Source organism: Crotalus tigris, unplaced genomic scaffold (assembly GCF_016545835.1).
Source record: "Crotalus tigris isolate CLP2741 ecotype Arizona unplaced genomic scaffold, ASM1654583v1 scf7180000020655.604591, whole genome shotgun sequence".
In the NCBI taxonomy this organism is placed as follows: Eukaryota; Metazoa; Chordata; class Lepidosauria; order Squamata; family Viperidae; genus Crotalus; species Crotalus tigris.
In genome coordinates this window covers 174748-197659 of record NW_024098126.1, presented here as the reverse complement: position 1 = coordinate 197659, position 22912 = coordinate 174748, and the positions used below count along the sequence as shown (strand labels likewise).

General features: G+C 39.5%; 1 protein-coding gene across 8 annotated transcripts in view; it reads left to right on the top strand.

The window, feature by feature from the left end:
* The first annotated feature begins 390 nt into the window (after positions 1–390).
* KIF5A (kinesin family member 5A) overlaps positions 391–22912 on the top strand; it is a 59994-nt gene continuing 37472 nt past the window's right edge. For 3 of the 8 annotated variants that reach the window (XM_039368165.1, XM_039368161.1, XM_039368160.1), the window contains exon 1: positions 392–843. In XM_039368165.1, coding sequence (XP_039224099.1) covers positions 715–843 — 129 coding nt within the window. In that variant the 5' untranslated portion in view covers positions 392–714. Of the gene's footprint in view, positions 844–22912 lie in introns of all 8 variants that reach the window. The other 5 variants (XM_039368167.1, XM_039368164.1, XM_039368163.1 and 2 more) reach the window with 3 other exon arrangements.

The window sequence follows — 22912 nt, the reverse complement described above, 5'->3', positions numbered from 1 at the left end:
CAATCTTCTATAAATAATAAATTTTTCAGTGAATTAATTCCACACCACTCAAGTCCCATTCAATTGTGATTTTTTTTCTTTCTGAATATTTCTGAAATAAAGGAGAATCTTTTAAAAATTTACCAGCTGCATACAAGAGGAAAAGTAACTTTTCTATACTTTGCATGACAAACTCTCATTTTCAATATTTTCTCTGCCATACATCTATTGTCGATAGGGTCCCTGTACTATTTTGTATCTGGAAAGGATAGAGGGAACAAAGTAACTGCTACCAACTGGAATGTCAAGTGAAGAGACTAGCTATAAGGTGCAGTTCTTTAAAAAAAATTCATGTCCACCTTAAGGCACTGGAATTGTTCCACCTTAAAAGTATTAACCCTGAGCTAGAGCCCAACCCTTTGCCTGATGCTGATGCTGCCGATTCCTGCAGCAGGAGGAGGGGGATACAGGCACTGCAAGCAACATCCCAGGGTACCACAGGCACGGAAGACTTACCAACCCAGCCGAGAGAGCCAACTGCTCTGCTGCTGTGGGGTGACAATCTAGGAAAGGCTTCCCCTTTGTGATCCTTCTTTCGAGAGTGCCTGTGTGCAACCTGCTTTTGCCTCCCTCTGTCTCTCATTTTTTTCCTTGGGAATTGCATCTCCTGCTGCTCTTCACTCCTTCTAGCTACAAAAGCTGCACACCAAGACAGAGTCCCATTGCCCAGCCAGCATGACTACTGAAATCAATGAATGCAGCATCAAGGTGCTTTGTAGGTTCCGGCCCTTGAATCAGTCGGAGATCATACGGGGAGATAAATTCATCCCGGTTTTCCAGGGCGATGACACCGTCATCATTGGGGTAAGCAAATACTGGAGGTGAGAGAAATATGTACAATCTGTCTGGAGATGCTTCAGAAATGAAAGGCTTTCACTTCTTGATCCTCTTAGTAAGGCCTGTTCTGGATGGCAGATTGCCCTTGAATACAAGAGCTGGATGCTCTTAAAGCCAGCTGAATTCATGCTTAAATTCAGCTCTTTTGTGTGCTAAGGAGCCATCCAGGTGGAATCTTTTATATCTTCCTGCTAGCTTAAAAGCTATCATCATAAACAAGGGCGCCTCTCCATCTGTCCAACGGAAAGATGATAATGCTAAAAAGATGCTTTGAGGTTTTTTTATTTGTGTTTGCATCCTTGAAGCCACTGGGTGTGGCTAGTTTAGCTATTGGTTTGACTCCTGGGAAAAAAAATAAAGGAACCTCTTAGAATTAGATGGAAAACAAAACAAAAATTCATAGCAAATGCAATGTTGGTTTCTCTCCATTAAATCTCTTTGTAAGTGCTGTATTTTCTTCTCTTTCCAAACCTTAAAATTATTCTGTTAGTTCAACTTTAAATTATCCTGTTCTTTCTCCTCCACATCCCCACCTATAGAGTATTCACTCAAAGATGAAAAGTTGATGTCTAATTGGATTTTCCAACATTAACAATTGTAATTTTCCTGGCAATTCCCACTGCATCCTATCCATCTCCATAATGCTCCATGTGCCAGTTTCATTCATAAGTATAAGAATACAAATTATGCAGGTGCTTGCTAAATAGTCGGCAGGTTGTTTACACATGTCTAACAACGCCCCTGAAGCTTGTCCTTGGGGTCGCTGAGTTTGCTTCTTTTTGTTATATTCTGGTTTTTTATCGATTTTTGGCGATTTCGGGAGCTAAATATACCTACTAAGGGGAGGAGTCATGACTGATTTTGCTTGGAGTAGAAACATATATGCTGTTACCATGCTGAACAATTATGTTTAACCCTCCTCTCATAATAGACCATTGCCACTAGCCATTATTTTATCAGTAGCTGGTTACAATTGGGGGACTAAAAAGGCTTGTGTATGTTCAAGAAGTAGCTAGTTGTCACTTTGCACAGGGCCAGCAGATGAATAATCTACCTCACTAGTCTTTAAACTGTAATTTAGGGTTCATCCACTGGCCACAACTGATAGATAATAAATTAAGATTAGTTTGCTTTGCACTCAAGGTGACCCAGCAACTCATGGAATATGGGAGGATTCAAACTCCCAAATAGTCTACTTTACTGCACATGAATTTATGCTTTCAGGATCTCTCCCTAGTCCCTTGCAGCAGAGGGCAATCAGCATGGCCTGCCTGCTTTCTTATTGCACCGGCAAATTAAGGCCTGTGATCTCAAATTTATTTTCCACTTGGATGTCAAGTTGTTTTCTCTTGCCTTGGCTTGGAAAAGGCTGGCATGTAAAAAAAAAAAGCCTTTTTGATTTGGTCCTGCTGCACTGCAAAGTCATTCCAGTTGGTGGGTTCAACAGAGATTTTCAGTGGAGCTCCTGAACATGATGGGCCTGTGTTCACAATTTGTGTCGTTTCTTTCTTTCTTTATAAAATCTGAACTACAGTTATCTGTTCATTTGAACTACAATCAAACTATTCAAAATTGCTTAAGCTCTACCCCCCAGTTATCACCAGATCAGTTAAGACTGGTCTATTAAGAGATGGATTCATTTAGGCACTTGAAGTTGGGTAGATTTATGCCTTTCCTGAAAGACAACCCCATTCTTCTTCCTTTGGAAGAAAACCACAGTAAGGCATGAATTTCACTGCAGAGAGAGCAGGCAGCAGGACGCCTGGGCTCAGCTGCTTGGTCATCTCTCAGAGCAATGACTAGGAGCCTTCTTTGCTAGGTACCACTCCCTTCCTTTGTGTTCAGCTCTAGGCCATTATTGGATCCATTTCTAGGTTACATCTTTGTTTTGATGCCACCGTCATCTTGATCTTCTGCCCTTTACTGCTCTTTCCAGATCAGATTGCACATGGCTCCAAGGGTTGTGTGTGTGTGTGTTTATGTGTGTGTGTGTGTGTGTGTGTTTTGGAGGGGGGTGCTCCTTTGCCTGTGGCAATAGGTAAAGCCACTGATTTTACAATCAGCATCTATCTGCTTGCATCCATTCCAGGACACTTGGAATGAGCAATAGTGATGATGTATTTATTATTTGATTTGCTGATTTTTTTTCCATTGATGCTGAACCAATTTTCAGCTGGAAAGAACTTACATTAATAATTGATTTTGTTACACATCAAGGATATCTGTCTATTAGCTGTAGCTTTTTTTCTCCTGAAATATTCTGGGAAAATTATTCTCATATCTTTTATGATTCTCTAGTCGTGGTAAAAATGGTGAAAACATTGTTGCTTTTGAACATGTTCTAAGGAGCCTTCATGACTCCTGTACCTTTTTTTTGCTATTGTTATTATTATCTCTCACTATACAACAGAAGTTAACCATATGCAATTCATAAACCCTCTTTCTGAAACCCTATTTTTCAGAAATTATGTTGCTAAATACAAGCAACTAATCACTACAAAATGGTGAAAGTATTTCTTTTCGTTATTCAGTATATGTAAAAGAAACCACATGTCATGTTTTGCTATGTACTAGTACAATCAGTGGTGGCGAATCTATGGCATGGGTGCCAGAGGCGGCACTCAGAGCCTTCTACGCCATGCCCTGGAGATGGCAACCGTTCCTCTTCAACCAGCCACCTGCTAACTCGCTGAGATCTCACATGGCTGGATGCATCCCAGCACCTATGCGCTTGCTGGCCTCTGTGCAGGGGCCGATAGTGTCAGGCAGCAGTCTAACTTTTAGACTGAAAGTTGAAAGATAAAAGTACTGCTAGAACAAAAATAAAAGTCAAAGTATAGACAATGTGCAAATTCTTCTGCAGAAATCATTTTATGAGTAGGATGACACCACTGTAAAGCCATTTTTATAAAAATCACCCTCCTCACTTGTATAAATTTCAGAATGCAAAAAAAGCAAAAATACTTACCATCGTTTCCAATGAATATTGTAATATTAATTTGTGTTAGATTTACCTTCTTATTTATGGCAATGAAGATATAGAGCAGTGGTAACGAACCTATGGCACGGGTGCCAGAGGCAGGACTCAGAGCCCTCTCTGTGAGCACGCGCACCATCGCCCCAGTCCTAGGCCTTCAGCTGGGTTTTATAAAACCTTTTCGCTTTAAACCTCCACCACCGTGTACAAAAAAAAAAAAAGGATTCAATCAGTCAATTTCAACTTCTCACGGAAAAAAAAAGATCTTGCAAAGTTGGAATTGATTGATTGAACTTTTTAGTCCCACCCAGTCTGCCGTTACCACCGCAGCCATGCCCACCAAATGGGCCACGCCCACCTGGCATTCGATGATGCATAAGTGGGTTTTGGGTTGCAGTTTGGGCACTCGGTCTCTAAAAGGTTCACTATCACTGATATAGAGCAACCTTTAGATTCACTTTTCCTCCAACTTGGACACCCTCCTGATACATGGACTTCTATTCCCAGAATTCCCCAGCCAAAATGGCTATTTGCTGCCATTTGTTACATTTGAACTTTACAGAACTAGGAAGCAGGCAGGTTAGAAAATATAAAGGTACCATTTAAATCCATCCAGGGACCATCCAGTCAGAGCTGAAGAAGCTTCTTGGATGAGAAGCGAAACATCTTCAAAGGAAAACAAAAAAGTCCAGTTGCATTGTGAAAAAGTACCTTTGGGATATTGCTTTTACTGTCTGCTCCCTCAACTCTCTCATAGCAAAACAGCAGCAACACTTTACTATACAATATGGAGTGTCTTAAGCAGTATCCACAGAAAATCAAGTTTTTTTCCATCTCTGCACCTCAGCCAGAAGCTGCATGGCCACTGGTCTGTTGCTCTCAACCTTTGCCTACCTCTTGGGGCTATAGTTTCTTGCCAGCTGCCTGGCATCTGTATCTCCTAACTTACTTCTACTGTATTCAAGAAGGGTTAGAGCAGGGGTGTCAAACTGCTGGCCCATGGGCCAAATGTGTCGTGCCAAAACCACGCCTACCCCAGCTCCAGCAATGGGGAAAAAGTCATGATACGCTGCAACATGTCACATGACGTTGCGAGTTTGACACCCCTGGGTTAGAGGGACCATTTTGAATCTTCTGTGGTTGAGATTGTGTCCCAGAGTGTGTAGGGTGGCTTTGCTCTCTACTGGGGAGGACTTCCATTCCCAATGAGTTATAGTATTTTGTGTAAGAGTTTATTGGTTTGTGATGATGCTAAGCAGGTAATATATTTTGTAAGACATCACCATTATAACCTTCAGAATGATTTACTAACCTGCTAAGAGGTTTTTGGCATGGAAGCACATGCTTAGCAAATATAAAAATCTACCTTGTAAAAAACCAGTTGAGTTGTAACTTGGATGACCATTTGTGCAGAAAGGAAGGAACAAATCAATTCCCTGTGAAAAGGAAAGGGGAGATAATTTCATTATTCTAATTTGTGTATTGAAATTCATATTTAAATACTTAATAGATTTTAAATGGAACCCATATACTATTCCTTTACCATAGTATAAACTACTACAAGAGACTGTGCTCCTACAAAATCTGCTGTACAGGTGTTTACCAGTGATGGGTCCTCTAATTCTTAAACCAAATATTGGTAGAATACTTGGTCCTTCTATTTACTTTGTCCCTTCTGAACCAGCCTGCTAGGTTTAACCAAGGAGAAAACCAGGCTACTCACTCCATTTTGTGTTGCATTTTATGTTGCTTATAGCTATCAAATATAGTAAATTGTTATTAAGCTACACTATGAAACACTTTTACTAAGGGACAGGAAACCTATTATCTTGGCTTGCTTATTTTGCTCATTGTCAAAGTAATCTTCTAAATAGCTGAACAATTCCATCTTACCAAAAGGGAACTAAGATTAATTTTCCTAATGAGATTGTCTTCTATAATGTAGTATTTTTATTTCTGGGTGAAGCTAACTATGAAGCTGTATGGATACTCTGATACTGTTTTTTTTTTACTATAACTATGTGTATAGAAATATCACCTATAGCAGGGGTGTCAAACTGCCGGCCCACGTGCCAGACGGGTCACCAGGAAACCGCGCCCACCCCATTGCCGGCAATGGAGAAAAAGCTCCGATACATCGCGCGACGTCACATGACATCATGAATTTGACATGTCTGACCTAGAATGACTAGTTTTGAAACTTGCATGACAGACCTGTTCTCTAATTGGCCATAGACTGTAGTATTGAAGAGAGATAGCTTTGTTATTGAATTAAAATGGAAATGTAACAGAGCAAATAACCTCCTGCATAGTTTAATACAGGCAATCCTTGACTTACAACCACAATTAAGCCCAGAATTTATGTTGCTAAGTGAGAAATTTTATGACTTTTCTTGCCACATTTGTTTAAGTGAATTACTAGAGTTGTTAAATTAGTAACACCGTTACTAATGGCTTTCCCATTGACTTTGCTTGTCAGAGGGTCGCAAAAGGAAATCACATAACTCAGGGACACTACAACTGTTGTAAATATGAACCAGTTGTCAAGCATCCGAATGTAAATCACATGACCATGGGGCTGCTGCAATGGTCATAAGTGTGAAAACGGTCATAAATCACTTCTTTCAGTGCCGTTGTAACTTCAGACGGTCACTAACTGAACTATTGTTAAGTCGAGGACAATCTGTAGGGTAGTCCAAGTATGAAGAAGACTGGCTCTGCAGTCCCAATCTGAAAACATAGTCTAGCACACAGCGGGGGCACTGGAAATTCATTGTTGTAGTATCTCTTGGTATTATTCTGTGACTCTGGTCACAGTTTTCAATCAGTTTTTGGTGGCACTTATGGAGGTTTCATAGCACAGGGCTTGCCGGCAGCAGCTGCAGTTTCTAGCTTCTGTGGCTGGATGTCCACAGTGACATAGAATTTCTTTCAGAGAACTTTTTAGCATGTGAGTAGTCAATTCCAAGGTCTCTTCCCAGATTCCAGTACACTTATAGAGTAACTGGCAAGCATATGGCGATCATCTATTCTGGACCCATCTCCTCTGGACTCTAATAATCAGGGACTCAGAGCTGGTGGACTCTACAGGATCCAGGACCTCAAAGCAAGAGATACGGTCTTGCCAATAAATGCCTAGGATGGAGTGGAGAGCCCATGTGGAATTTCTTCAGTTTTTTGATGTGCCTTTGGGGTACAGAGTCAAGGACTCGCATCCATCAAGAAGAGAAAGGTTAACCACAGCTTTATAGACTTTCACTGTGTGGAGATATGGATGTTGTGTTGATTGAGCATTCTAGTACGCAGCTACCCTGATGCCTGGATGGCCTTGCTGATCTGCGAGTCAATTTCTTTGTCCAAAGACTTATTGCTCAAGAGGATGCTTCCCAAGCATTTGGAGCTGTTTATATTTATCAGTTACATGTTGTCAACAGTGATTTTTTTTTATTCTACAAGCTTGGTATTTGGCCTGAGATGGTAAAGTACTTCAGTCTTGTTCAGGCTGATATTCAGGCTGAAGAGAATTTGAGCATCTGAGAATTTGTTCAGCATAAACTCTGAATCACTGTCTTTGTGCCAGGAGCACATGGTCATCAGCAAAGAAGGTTTCTTCAGTGACTATATGGAAGAATTTAGTCTATGTATTCAAGCAACTAAGGTCATGTACACTCTCTCCTGCAGACCTTGCATAGCAATAGCCATAGCACTTAGATTTATATTCTGCCTCACAGTGTTTTACAGCACTGTTTAAGTGGTTTTACTGAGTCAGCATATTGCCCCTAACAATCTGGGCCCCCATTTTACCAATCTCGGAAGGATGGAAGGCTGAGTCAACTTTGACTTGGTCAGGATTGAAGGGATCGAACTCCTAGCAGTGTGAGCATAGTTAGCCTGCAATTCTGCATTTTAACCACTGTACCACCACAGCATAATAAGTGACAACATGAAAAACAGATTGAACAGGATTGAAGCTAGCATACAATCCTGTTTTACCCCACTGGAAATGGCAAATGTAATTGATGTACTATTGTTGTAAAGAATCTGTCTTGTCATTCTGTTGTGGAGTAGCTGAATCAACTTCACAAATTTCCTTGAGCATCCATAACATCTCAGGTTGATCTAGAGAGCCTCCCTATTTACAATTTCAGATGCCTTTTTTAGGTCAATGAAGACCAACTAAAGAGGCTTGTTCTGCTCAATGCACTTCTCCCAGACTTGCCTCACAGCAAATATGATGTCTGCTGTACTCCATTCTGGCTGAAGGCCACTAGGCCTCTGGGTGGTTCCTTTTCAAGACAGTGACAAGTCTGTTCAGGAGAATGCAGGCAAAGATTTTGCCTGCGATGGACAGCAGTGAGATAGCTCTGTAGTTTCCATAGTCTGATTTGCTTCCCCTATTTACAGTATATAGAGAACCACAATGAGGGCATCGCAGATGTCATTGGATTAGGTCTGGGTTTTGTAGTCTGCCAATGTGGAATGATAGTCTTTCATTGCTTATGATAGTCTTTCATTGCTTATGATGTAAAGGAGCCAATTTGGTTTAATGGTTAATGTGCTGGCCTAGGAATCAGGAGATTATGAGTTCTAGACCCTCCTTAGGCATCAAAAAATGGCTCGGTGACCAGATCCTCTCTCAGCCCAACTCACTTCACTGGGTTGTTGTTGAGGGGAAAATAGGAGGAGGAAGGAGGATTAGATATGTTCACCAGCTTGTGTTATTTATAAACAATAATAAGGGATATAAATAAAATAATAATAAAAAGTACTAGTTGAGGACTGACTGGACCAGTCTATGATTTGTCCAGTACTTAGCACCTTACATGGCATGAGTGATTGTGACATTGTTGAGATTATGCTGACAAACTATGACATGGTCAAATGGGTGCCTTACTCAAATAGCTTTGTATTGAATATTGCAAGTCTGAATATTGTGTTGTTGATGCATAGGTCATTGCTGTTTAGTTTTTCCATTTCATGTCTCCCAAGGACTCCATCATCCAGAATGACAAGTCTGTCACTTGCCAGAGTTATTTAAACAGTCTGGTCCAGATCTTCATAGAAATCTTCCTTATCTTCATCTGAACTTGTGAGAATTGGTGTGTAAGTGTTAACAATGGTGATATACCAGGATTTGATAAGACAAAATTGGAACTTCATAATGTGTTCATTTATTCCAGTAGGTAGAGATGTTTTTCAGCAGAGCAGTTTTGATTGCAAAACTTACTCCATGAGTCCTGTTGTCAGTCTTTGGTTTCCCATTCCAAAAGAATGTATTATCCATTCACATAGCATATCAGTGATGCTTGAGCAAGGTCTGCAGGATTGTCTGGGACACTACACATCCTCTTCACGACCTGTTTTCCTTGTTACCTTCTGGGAGAAGGCTTCATGGTATCCGAAGCAGAACATCCAGATTCAGCCAGTTTTGTTCCATATAGTGTCAACTTTGTGAACTCTCAAGTTTCCTCTTCTGCTATGTATTCAAAACGGACAGTGATTAATATATATCCTTACTGTATCTAGCAAGGAATGGATGTTCCAAGTTCCAAAAATGAGTTTTCTTTTGTTAATTTTTCTTGATTCTTGACTATATAGTAGATGGTTTTTTAGCCAAGGTTAACTAGACAGATATTATGAGGCAGACAATTAGGATACTTCTTCTAAGCCTCTCTCTCATGTGAAAGTGGGCAGTGCTATCCTAGAAGGCCTGCCCAGTCATCCTGGATGCTCCCAGACATGTCTGTGGACCTGGTACTGAGATGAATGACTACTGGTCCAAAGTCCACCCATACGCAGGTTTGTGACTACAACTGCTGATAGTCATCCTCACCTGTCGCTTTGCTGCTCCTCTATCGCTGCAAAGCTCAATGAATTTTTAATGAAGATGATTTGTAGATGAAGATGAATTGCCCAACAGAATCTTATGGGTGATGGAGTTTTAAGTGGAATAGCCATTGTACAGGAGCAGTCACACTCTCTAGGCAGAAGAGACTTTAATTCAGTGGCATGCAGAACATATAACTGGAGACCTCTCCTGCTGCAGTGGAAGATCAGGATGTCTAAATGTATCAGTGTGCTGTTAGTGCTCCACAGTCCTTGATGGGCCTGTCTTTTTGGCCGTTAGACTGTTGATTAATTTCTCCAGTCAATCTGCCAGGGTCAGACTTCTCACTCTGGGATAGACAAATGCTCTATCTCAAAGGCCCATCGGCTATCCTCACCTGGCTTGGCCCATCTGCTAGATGGTTTACTGGGGTGTGGTCACTGTACCTGTTACAGCTACTTAAAGCTACAGGTGAGAGTTGAGTGCCAATTGGTGCCCGAAGGTGAATCAGCAGCTCTAAAAAGTCTACCACCTCCATCAGAGGTGCTTCCCTTCCCTGAACATCCCATATACCCCTTTAGTAAAAGAGAAGTTTAATACAGTATAAGTAAACAAAATATAGAACATTTAGGAAGGAATATTTGGCCCTAGTTCACGAGTGTCAAACTCGATCACATCACGTGATGTATCATGATGTATCGCGACATTTTCTGCCTTCGCAGAGCCGGGGTAAGCGTGGCCTGCGCATGACACATCCAGCCCGTGGGCTGCCAGTTTGACACCCCTGGCCTAGATTAAGGAAATAGGATTCTGGAGAAGGCTTTCATTCCTGACTTTGACAAAGTGGTTGTGGAATGTAGAGTTAAGGAAGGATCATAATATGAAGGTTGTTACAGGCATTAATTCCTTGATATTCTTAACAGGCAGACCTTTAATAAGATGTAAATTAAGACTCTATATAGGTAATAGAACTATGAAGAAAAAGAGCACACAAAAGAAAACATACGAAGACCAGATTGATGTTTCTATCTTACCCTGGCAAAAGAGTGATTCAGGCTAATAATCTGGGAGAAAGAAATTAAACAATTCATAGAAGTCCTGTGTTAATGAATTCATTTAATAAGGGGTGGAGTTTTGCTGATTTACTTTCCAAGATTCTATATTCTTCTTCCCCCCTCCCCTCCGGTAATTAAACTAGACTGATGAAAGACATTGCAAATGCTATTTCCCTGTCCTTCTATTGCTGTTTAAGCATTTATCCCACATATCCCATAGTATGGGAGTGTGATTTTATAGACCTAAATTTATTGCAGGAATCCACGTGTTGATTAAAGAGGTTTTATGCAATTTAAAATTTAGTTTATAATTTAGGTTATGGGCTGCTTATCTGAACTACCAAGTAAATACTAGATTAGAAAGGAATGAAGGAGAAGCCTTGCTGAAGTCACTTCAGATGTCTAAGATTGACAGTTCAATTCCTTCTTATTTGTAAATTGTTCTGATAGACTTGTTCGGCAATTGCCTTGCTGTAGAAATGTGTGATTTCATGATGTAAATGGCATGCCATCCTAAATTAGCTTTGCTGTCCTTTGATAGAATTATTTGTTTCAATTTATACACTAGCCATTTGTAGTAAAACCTACTGTGCATTTCAGATGCCTGGAAAACATATGTCCTCCAGCAAATTGGACAGTAAACTCAAAGTGTGGCCAGTGATTAACAGCTTGACTGAAACACTAATACACAAAAGGGATTATTGTATTGAACCCAGAACAGTTATCCACAGGGAACGGTGGGACCTCCCAGAACAGCTAAACTCATCCTCCCAATAATTGCAGGGCAACAGAATTAATGATGTGAGTTCAGCAAGAACCAGAGGACCACAGATTCTCCATCCCTGCACCGAATGCTCTTCATACTTATGGCCTGGTTGTCTCTTGCTGTTTTCTACTGCCGCAGAATGTGAAATATGACTACTATCCCTGCAGTGGGTTTCTTCAATATTCCTGTAGTCAAATAGGATGATTGCTCTTAAGGCAGAAGAGAAGTAGCCACAGCCCACAAGGGATGGGGGTGGGGGAAGAGGAGGAATATCCGTAGCTTGGCAACCATGAGAAGAACTATACATACTGCAGAAAATCTCAGCGATAGGGTGAAGAGGAAGAGACAAGGGATGCAGAGACTACATTTGCCTGTATCTACTCAGTGTGGTGGCTTCTGACTTAAGAGTTAGGCAGCTCTTAATCTAGTACTGCTTTAACACAGATGCACTCCTCCAGTTGTTTTAATTGGTCCATGATTGGGGCAAAAGCTTTTGCTTCTGTACTGGGGTGATTCCGTAGCAAAATTGGAGTGGGGGGCACAGTTCAGCAAAGGCGTAGCATAATTATAGTTTGCAGTTTCACTAGTAGAACCTCAAAAGTCACATGTTTTTACATTGATGTTATCTTCAGTTCAGCTCTTTTCCTGGCTGTGTAGTATTTTAAGTATGGGGAAATATTATTTTAATAATAATAATAATAATAATAATAATAATAATAATAATAATAAAGTTGGAAGGTACATTAGAGGTCATCTAGTCCAACCCCCCACTCAGGCAGGAAACCCAATACCATTTCAGACAAATGGCTGTCCAGTCTCTTCTTAAAAACTTCCAGTGTTGGAGCATTCACCACTTCTGGAGGCAGGTTGTTCCACCAGTTAATTGTTCTAACTGTCAGAAAATTTCTCCTTAGTTCTAGGTTGCTTCTCTCCTTGATTAGTTTCCACCCATTGCTTCTTGTCCTGCCTTTAGGCACTTTGGAGAACAGCTTGACTCCCTCTTCTTTGGGGCAGCCCCTGAGATATTGGAAGACTGCTATCATGTCTCGTCCTTCTCTTCATTAAACTAGACATACCCAATTCCAGCAACCTTTCCTTATATGTTTTAGCCTCCAGTCCCCTAATCATCTTTGTTGCTCTTCTCTGTACTCTTTCTAGAATCTCAACGTCTTTTTTACATCGTGGTGATTATATTTTGTCCCTCATTTACTCAGAAGATTAATTGTTTATGCTACTAAAACTTTGATTCCTTTAATCTTTCACTGGGGGGAAAGGTGCATTGTCAGACAAAACTTTTTAACTAGGGTGCCTTAGTTAACTTAAAGAATGCGAACAAAATCTGGGACCCATAAGTCCCATGGAATGGAAATGTGAAAAATTTTATGAAACATTTTTATGACATAAACGTGAATATAAAGCAGTATATAACAATACAAAATGTCATGAAACATTTTCTGTGCTGACTGTGCTCTACAGCTTGGCATTGGCTAAAAACAGTTTGTGACATAATACAAAATGTCATATAACATTTCTTGTGATGACGTTTGATTGTGCTTTAAAGGCAGATACAAATCTGAAGGTATCCCAACTTTTCCAGTGAAGGCAGTAAATTAGAAGATCTGTCTTTGTTGAAGACACTGAGGAATCTGATAATGAAATATCTTTGAAATGATAAGCCAATGAGGCAACAGATTGCCTAGTAAAGGGTTAAAACTTTATTTAACAGGAAGATTGTATGAACTAATAATATAGCTATAAGTTATGCCAGTTTAGTGTAGAATTCCATTCTTGTTTAAAGAGTGCTTACTTTTTCAAGAGCCACAAATGTGTCTCTTGCATTTTTTTCTTTTATATACTTTAGTTGTCTCTTTTTCCTTTTGTTTCCTTCTTTATATTTAGTCAAATGTTCTCAAAACTTTATCCAAGTTCTCTTAATTTCTGCCCAACTTGCCGAATATAACTGTAACTCTTAAATTATTTCAATACAATTGAGGTCATTTACCATTTCTTTTGATGTTTTATAGAGAAATTAATGTTTGAGGGAATCAGCCTTAAACCAAGAATACAAATGGATTGAGCCTGGGAGGCAATAATATATATATAAAAATAATTACTTAAACAGTAGATAAGATAAGATAACCTTTATTGACATTTTTTTACTGTGGGCACAACGGCACACATCAAAAATGACATTTAGTTGCCCACTCTCAAAGTGAAATACATGACACACACCTAAACATGCTATGAACAACATATGTATAGACCCACACCCCTACATATATGTAGCAAATAAATATTAAATACTGTCCATCTTGAATATATATAACGGAAGGAGGAAGCTGGAGAGTTCACAGGGTTAATGCTGTATGGAATGAAACTATGGCTGAATCTGGATGTTCTGCTACGGACACCACGAAGCCTCCTCCCAGAAGGTAACAAGGAAAACAAGTCATGAAGAGGATGTGTAGTGTCCCAGATAATCTTACGGACCCTGCTCAAGCAACGCTTCTGTGTTATATGGGAGAGAGGGAACTGCCAATGATCTTTTTGGCCATTCTCACCACTCTTTGCACCGCCTTCCTGTCTGAAGCAGTGATAGTTCCAAACCAGACTGTGAGGCTGTATTGACAGGATGTTCTCGATTGTCCCCCTGTAGAAAGTGGTCAGGACAGGGGAAGGAAGATATGCTTTTCTTATGCGACGCAGAAAATGCAGGAGCTGCTGTGCCTGCTTCACCAGTTTCTCACTGTTGAGAGACCAAGTCAGCCTATTCATTAGCTGCACATCCAGGAATTTGATGCTGATAACTTAAATCTTTTCTAGCTTAGAAGACATAACCTTGGATTTGGATAACTGCTCCTTATTTCATCAGTTTCTGACTGCTTCACCCATGTTTCTAGCCCTCATTGTGCAAAATATCTTTAAAAAATTGTAAGCAGCATCTTGTGCATAACCACAAGGGGCGTCTACAGCTCTCACGTACACCAGAATCTCATACAGTATACGATTTCAAGGTCATGTTTGTGATTGTTTCTTGCTCTGTTTTTGACTTCATAATTTCTATTAATGGTAAATTAGATTCTGTCATTACTCATGTATTACACTGAGGATGGAATGTGCAAATTAAACTGGCTTATGAGAAATGAACCTTATGACTTATACTGTACTATTTCTTCATTCGGCAGATAATTCTTTAGGGAATTTATGATAGGAAGACATGATGACCTGTGCTGTTTAAATGGCCTTAAGATAATAAAGTATTCAGCCATAATAGCTGAATATTTTTCAAATGGGGTGCAATGGGATATCAGATATTGTAGCATTAGATCGCAAAGAAAAAGCAAACAAATATTTACACATCTTCCACTCAGAAATATAAGAACCAAGTTTACACACTCGGAAGCACATAGTGGTCACTTTTGAAACACAACATCCAACAGAATGATCTAATTTTAAGAGTTACGTATCTAATTATTTTACATAAATATTTTTTCCACCATCAAATTGTTATGAATGTAGAATTTCTTTGTTTTGACAAAGCAGTTTGGTTTCTACAGGTACTTAACACCAATAATTAAGTAAACAAGGCCTATCAATGGGAAGAAGCAAGGTAACAGTAATACTTAAAGAGGATTTCAACCAAAAAATTAATTTTGAATAGGCTTTTTCTTTATTTCAAAGGTACAAGATTAGGATAGTTTCACTCAGAGCATGGGTGGTCCTCGACATACGACCACAATTGGCCCCAAAATTTCTGTTGCTAAACAAAACAATTGTTAACTGAGTTACATCCCATTTTATGACTTTTTTTGGCCATGTTTGTTAAGCTAATCACTACAATTGATAAGTGAATCATGCGGTTATTAAATAAATCTGGTTTCCTCCATTGACTTTGCTTGTTAGAAGCTCCTTAGGAAGATTGCAAATGACGATCTCAGGACCCTGGGACACTGCAATCATTGTAAATACATGCCGATTACCAAGTTGCATAATGTGACTGTGGGGATGCTTCAAGAGTCATAAGTGTGAGAACTGATCATGAGCCACTTTTTTCAGTGCCGTTGTAACTTTGAATAGTTATTAAACAAATGGTCTAGAACAGTGATGGCGAACCTTTTAGAGACTGAGTGCCCAAACTGCAACCCAAAACCCACTTATCATTGTCGGGTGCCGGGTAGGTGTGGCCCATTGGGTGGGCGTGGCTGCGGTGGTAACAGCAGACTGGGTGGGACTAAAAAGTTAAATCAATCAATTCCAACTTTGCAAGACCTTTTTTTTCCCCTGACAAGTTGAAATTGACTGATTGATTGAACCTTTTTTTTTTGTACACATTAGCAGAGGCCTAAAGTGAAAAGGTTTTATAAAACCCAGCTGAAGGCCTAGGACTGGGGTGACGGCGCATGTGCCCACAGAGAGGGCTCTGAGTGCCACCTCTGGCACCCGTGCCATAGGTTCACCACCATTGGTCTAGAAGATCTATCTGTAATTAACCTCCCTTGATTTTAAATGCATCTGTGGTATCTAGTATTTTTCATTTTAAAAATAAGAGGTTGCTGCTGAATCTGTGATTGCCATTCCACTCACTGCTTATGAATGGAAAATTCTTCCCTATTTCATATCTTTTCTGTTATGTTTTGCGACTTTATCATTCTCTCCTAGTCTTTCTTTTAATTTCCTGAGGTTGCAAAACACAATTATCCATATGCCCTGTGTTGTCCTCCTTTTCTACTTCCAGCATCCTAAGATGGCTGAGCACTCAGCAACAGTTGCCTTGACTCTCCCAAAGCAGATTATGGGATTTTGGTGGATGCTTCTGTCACTGATAGAAGAAACACATACAGAGGAAACTGATTATAACCTTAGCAGATCCAGCTAAGGATTGTGGTTGTAAATGAAAATGGACCAGGCTCCAGTTCACCCACAGAAGAACCAAGTAGTTATTATCTTTGAGTTCATAAGTTGCAATATTTTCAGTTTTCTGCTTCTTATACTTCCTAGAATTCGTGAATGTGTATTTTTCTCATCAATCTCATAAATAAAGGAAGGACCTTATAAGCTTGAGAGGATCCCACTACCTTCAAAACGATTGGTCAGCAAAAATGATATTCGTATGATCATGATTCTCAAGGAACCTAGCCATAATATTTAAAGGCAAATTGGGAAGAATTTTCTTTTTTCTTAAGTAGAGTGGGGTTTTTTTGTATTATTCCTAATGTGTACACTAAATTTAAATGAACAATTTGTTTAAATTCATTTACAATTATAATTTTGCAGAAAATTTATATGTCTTGCTTTCAGCGTCCTAATCTAACCATATGCCTCAAAAGATTTCCCTATTATATATAATATAATATCCAAATTGTGGGTAGCAATATTCCATAAATTTACAAGCTGCAAAATGAAAGTAGTCAAGCTTATTCTTAATATATGGCAATTAATATTTATGCTAATATTTGATGCCAGTTAAATACCAAATTATTACTTCATGTAGCTGGAAAATCAAATATGCATAGAAGTATTTTTCCAAATATAAAACCAGTTCAGTATATAATACTATGCTATTTCATATAAAAGAATGAATAGAAAATCAACCTAATGCCATTCTGTGCGCAAACTGATGAAAGAACTTTATAACTGGACATTTTCATTAATTTATTTATTGTGAATTTTGTATTGTGCTATTTGTGTTTAATTTCTTTGTTATACTCTTTGTTATACTCTACCTTTGGTGAACACTGTACAGGTAGTGTCATTGTTTATTTTAGTCACTAGATGGCTCTGGTGAAGAGTGAAGATATATAGTATCTGGGAGAACTCATAAATTTATGTTCTCTTGTAAATGAGACAATAAAGTTCTTAGATAGCCTCTTGGCAGGTAACATATTTCCTTTAAACCACCCATGTCATCTGTGATAGATCATCATAAAATGTTCAATCTGGGCTTCTTTTGAAAAGCATGGTAATAAATCCAGAATATGGCTACTAAAAGACCAAGGGATTGGAACTGAAATTTACTTCATCTGTGCTTCAAACAGTTGCTGTGATTTCCAGACAGTCTCTAGACCAGTGGTTCTCAACCTTTCTAATGCCGTGACCCCATAATACAGTTCCCCATGTTGTGGTGACCCCCAACCACTTATACATCACCGGGTGCCAGGAGTGTGGCCAAAGAAAAGGGGGAAAAAATGGCGGACAGCCTTGTTTGGCGACCCCCGTGAAATGGTCGTTCGACCCCAAAGGGGATCCCGACCCACAGGTTGAGAACCACTGCTCTAGACTTATATCAGTATTATGTGCCAGTACTGGATTTTAAAATCCTAGCTAGTTTAGAATTGGTATACCTAAAGGTTTACTTGCATCTACACCAGTCGGTCCAGCTGGTAAGATCATCGCTTTTGTTAGCTGAGAAGACACAGCATCGGTCCTCTACCAATTATAGTTAGGCTGTGGTGTTTTCTCCCTGGGGAAGTTCACAAGGTACCGTAGTTATTAATGTTTCTGATGCCAGGGTAAATACTTTTTGTTCCCTCAGGTATTTTCATTCAGTCATAATCTTGATAGAATTATTGTTATAGTAGACTTTCAGCAGCTATTTTATTTAGTTATTTATATTACTGATGTTTTTGAAATTGGGTTAGCAGGCCTGTTTATGCATCCAGAAGAGTGTGAGGGCCTTCAATCAGGAGGAAGTGGGCAACAGACAAATGATCTGAAGGTGCCAAAAGCAAAGAAGCTATGACTCTCACTTAGCCATTCCCTCAGAGAATGCCTCATGTCTAACTTGGGCTAAGGGAACTTTGCACAGGGCTAATAAAGCTCCTAATTAACAAACAGGTAGTTCAGGTTGATGTGGTTATTCTCCCATTTTACCACATGGTGTGCAGTACTACGGTATTCCCAGTTCATTTTGTCAATGCAAATGGCTATTCTTCTGTAAAGCACAATGACTTTTCTTCCCTCACCACCACCTCATTTTATAGGAATCCATCTGCATGGTTCATCAAGGAATATAGGTAGGGTTAGGGCTCTAAAGCTGCCATTCTTTAAATTCTTCAGTCTTGTGGGTTAATTTTTATGCTCTTTGAGCTTTACTTATGGATTCTAAAACCTGTGTGTGTGTGTGTGTGTGTGTGTGTGTGTGTGTGTGTGTTTGTGTTTGTACAACAAATGTGATGAAATATCTAAACACTGAGGTAAAAATCTCTTAATTAAAAAAATGCCTACCAAATACTTACCTTTAAAGAAAACTAGATTTATGCTTGTTTTATTATATATAAATGTCACTGTTTTCTTTGGTTGCAGTTCTGCTTAACCAGCAGTAGAAGTAAGCACATTGCTCATTTCTTTAACTAAATGCTGGTCATGGCCTAAAGGTATATCCCACTGACTGTTTGAATTGATATGGGAGTTGACTTTTTTTCAAAGTTGCTTAGCTGAAACCCTTTCATGATTCGACCTTCTTAACTTTCCTGCTGGACCCCAAAACTGTCACACTCAAGAGACAGTAGAGCAATAGCTGATAGGCGAGCCATCTGCCTCCTTTCCCTAGGTAGGTCCAAAAAAAGGCATCACATCTGCTTTTACCTAATACAGCAGCTGCAGTCTCATTGGCCTTGGTCTTTTTGTTACAAAATCTGGTTATCTCATCCAGCAGTACCAGGAGAAGCTATGAAGATAAGCAATATGGTAGTTTCTAGGTGTCTCAATATAATTGGGTCTGACGACGGCTGTGATTAGCTAAAAGTCAATTTTCAGAGGACTAGTTACATTGTGTCTGTTGTGGAAAAAATAACATCCTCAAGGCCCTTAGGAAGATAGCAGGAATATGATGACTTCTGCTGTCTTAAACTCACTTCAGCAGCTGCATCTGATCAAGTGGAGCCTAGCCCATGAAAGCTCATGCCATATGTATGTATCTCTCTCTGTGTGTGTTCATGTTTAAACTGACACAAGACTCAACATGCTGAATGAACACTGGGGTAGGTTTGAAATTGGTCGTTCTCAATTACCTAAGTGCTTTTTCACAGCTCAGTTATTATTAATTAGATTATTGTTCTGTGTCCACCATCACCCTGCCACTAAAAATATAAACAAAATGCCAAAATCATTGCAGAACAGATGAGGTAATTCCCTCAACTGGTACCTTTTCTGATTCTCCCATTTTCTGTCAGTCTTCCCAGGTGGACAAGACAGGAAACATGATTAGATAAGATAATTCTACTTTATTCTAAGATTACATTATAAGAATCTTGCAATCTCCTGCTATCTCTTTTACAGTCTGAGAAATTAGGGAGATTCTTTTCTGAATCTCTTTTTCTGCCTATTATGCAGCTCTTGGTTGTGCCCTTTCTTATCTGCTCATTCCATCTATTAGTCTGGAGAGCCAATATATCTTTAAGTTACCTACATTATAAGGCTCTAAAACAGTTAGCGGTGACTGGTGCTGTAAATTGGACCAAGCATCAGTACTTGCAGATTTTTTTTTGTTATAATAAATGTATTGTAATTTTACAAAATTTATTGTAGTTTTGTTACAATAAATAACAAAATATAATTTTGTTATAATAAATATCAATGGTAAATGAAGGAATCTACTAAGCTAGAATCTCTTCTTAAAAACAGTAGAGCAGCCTACAGCATTTTGAATAGGAGTCATCACTAGCAATTAATGGCACAAAGCATACTGTAGGTCACATTACTGTATGGCAGGGGTGTCAAATTCACAACATCACATGATGTGTTGCAACGTATTGTGACTTTTTTTCCATTGCTGGCAATCAGGTGGGTGCGGTTTTGGCATGACGCATCCAGCCCGTGGGCCGGCAGTTTGACACCCCTGCTGTATGGAATAAGGTATACTGCACCCCGTTCAAATGAATGTTGTGCACAATTAATTGCATGCTGAACTAGGTCAAGAAGAATTTTAGCTACACATTTTGTAAGCAGGGATACGTATAATGAAATTGAAATAAAATGTCTACTCTCTGTAAGTAATGTAATGTACATTTGGTAGTGAGATGTAGGGTGATTTTAACCTGAGTTTGCCTCTGGTTCTGTCCATAAAGCTGTCCAGCATGGTACCTGGAATACCAGCCACCTTCCATCAGACTGACCAGGGTTTCTGTTTAAAAAATTGTACTTAAGTAGTATGAAATACCCTGAGAGATTAGAGGGAAAGTTAGAAGCTCGTACTTCTGGCAAATGAATGATTTGTGATTGACTGCACCCATCATGGCATTCACCTTGTGAATATGCCCATGATAGATTCTCAGTATTATAAATATGCCCACTGATTAGGCATCCTTCCTTTATGTTATCTGGAGCTTTAATTTTTCAGGCTGCAACCTTGGACTGTTGCAGGATGATAGAATGGTACATTAGAGGAAATATCACAAGAGCAACATGTTCCATTCATCTAATATTCCCCTCTCCAACCTTTATCAGATTTATTTAAGAAGTGCTTTCTTCAGAAATAGGGCAGCGGTATGTAATTCACTATATGCGAATGTGATAAAGTTAGGAAGCAGGTGCAGATTAACTGCATAAGCTATTATGCTAAATATGTAGAGGCCACTGTGTATTCAGCTTACTATGGGTTGAGTAATGGCAGGCTAGAACATGCTTTGTGTCCTGGATATGCCTTTCAGATGATAAACATGGGCACTATAATATTTGCAGATGGAAAAACATCTGTCTGGACATAAAACAAGTAGCTGTTTGTATACCCATGGGCCCTATAAACCAGTCCAATAAGCTGAAGGTGAATCACTGAATATATTTTTCAGTGCTGTTCAGCTTCCTCATAATTTTTTAACTGTCTAATTGACTTTCAGGTCAGGCACTCATATTTTTGAGAAATTCCCCAGCTATATATTGTCTCAAGTTGGTAGGCTGAATGGGCCTGAATAACCATCACCGGCATTCACATAACACACACTTTAAGAAGTCAGAAAAAAGAGAAGCAGATGCATTAGTATAGCATGCTAAATTGTTTAGCTTTTGTATATGTGCTTATCATGTTGTGTAAAGCCAGCCTGTTTGGCTAGTTTATATTTCACTGTATTCTGTGATTCAGTTACAAGTTAAGTGTGCTATGTGAGTCCTATCTCACTTCTTATGTGACTGCTCTGCTTAAATTTACATAAGTCAGGAACTCTATCGCACTGTGCCTAACTTCAGGATCAACATTATGCCTGTTGTCTTGACTGTTGCTTTTTGATAGTATAGTTGTAGCTGCTAGAGATGCAGCGAAAAGTCACCTAACCTACATTTAAATGAATCAGCATTTGGACAGCTCCTTATTCACAGTCTACCCCAGAACTCATTATCTCCTGTATACTGTATGTATCGTATGATCTAGCCCAGGGGTAGGCAACCTTGGCTCTTTTATGACTCGTGGACTTCAACCCCCAATTCTGGGAGTTGAAGTCCACAAGTCATAAAAGAGCCAAGGTTGCCTACCCCTGATCTAGCCCAAGCTCTCAAATCTTTCAACTTGCCAAAAACAGAACACTAATAGTAAGGTAAATGTGTTTTGGGAACACCATAACTTGGTCAGTAATGGGGCAAGAATGGTTTAGTTTTAACATAGGCTTTTTAAAAATTAAAAACACCCAGTCAGCTGTGCTTTGGGGACACCATACCCGAATAAACATTTGGGGCAGAGTATAAAGCCCTCCAGCTGTCTTTCAGAGAATAGAGTTGGAGACATAAAGTGTTTTAAAAAAGGGTCTCTGCTTACAGAATTCATTGCATGTCCTGATTGGCTGCAGCTCCTAAATCAGTGGTTCTCAACCTTTCTAATGCCGTGACCCCATAATACAGTTCCCCATGTTGTGGTGACCCCCAAATGGGTGTGGCCACCAATAAGAGGGAGTAGGACAGCTAGGGAAAAGGGAAAAAAATGGCAGACAGCGTGGTTTGGCGACCCCCGTGAAATGGTCGTTCGACCCCAAATGGGGTCCCGACCCACAGGTTGAGAACCACTGTCCTAAATAAATAAAATACCTCCAGACATGAAAAGCACTTATACCCAGCAAGGTATTCAACTGAATTCATTACTGAAGAAAGCAAACCTTTTTTTCCCCCTGTTCTAATTGCTCCATCATCTTCCAGTGGACATTTCCCTGGAGTATTCTTTGGCTGGGCTTCCCGGAATGTGAAGCCGTGAACCATCCTAGCAGCACTTAGACTATTCTAAGAACTTGTTGTAAAAGCCACAAAGTAAGATGTGACAATAGCACTTACCCTTAGGCTGGTAATAGAAATGGCAGTTCTCCAAGGATCTGAAGAACAACTTCTATCCTCAAAAACACGCTATAGGGCACTGCACACCAGAACAATTAGACACAAGGACAGTTTTTTTCCCCATGCCATCACTCTGCTAAACAACTATTTCCCAAAACACTGTC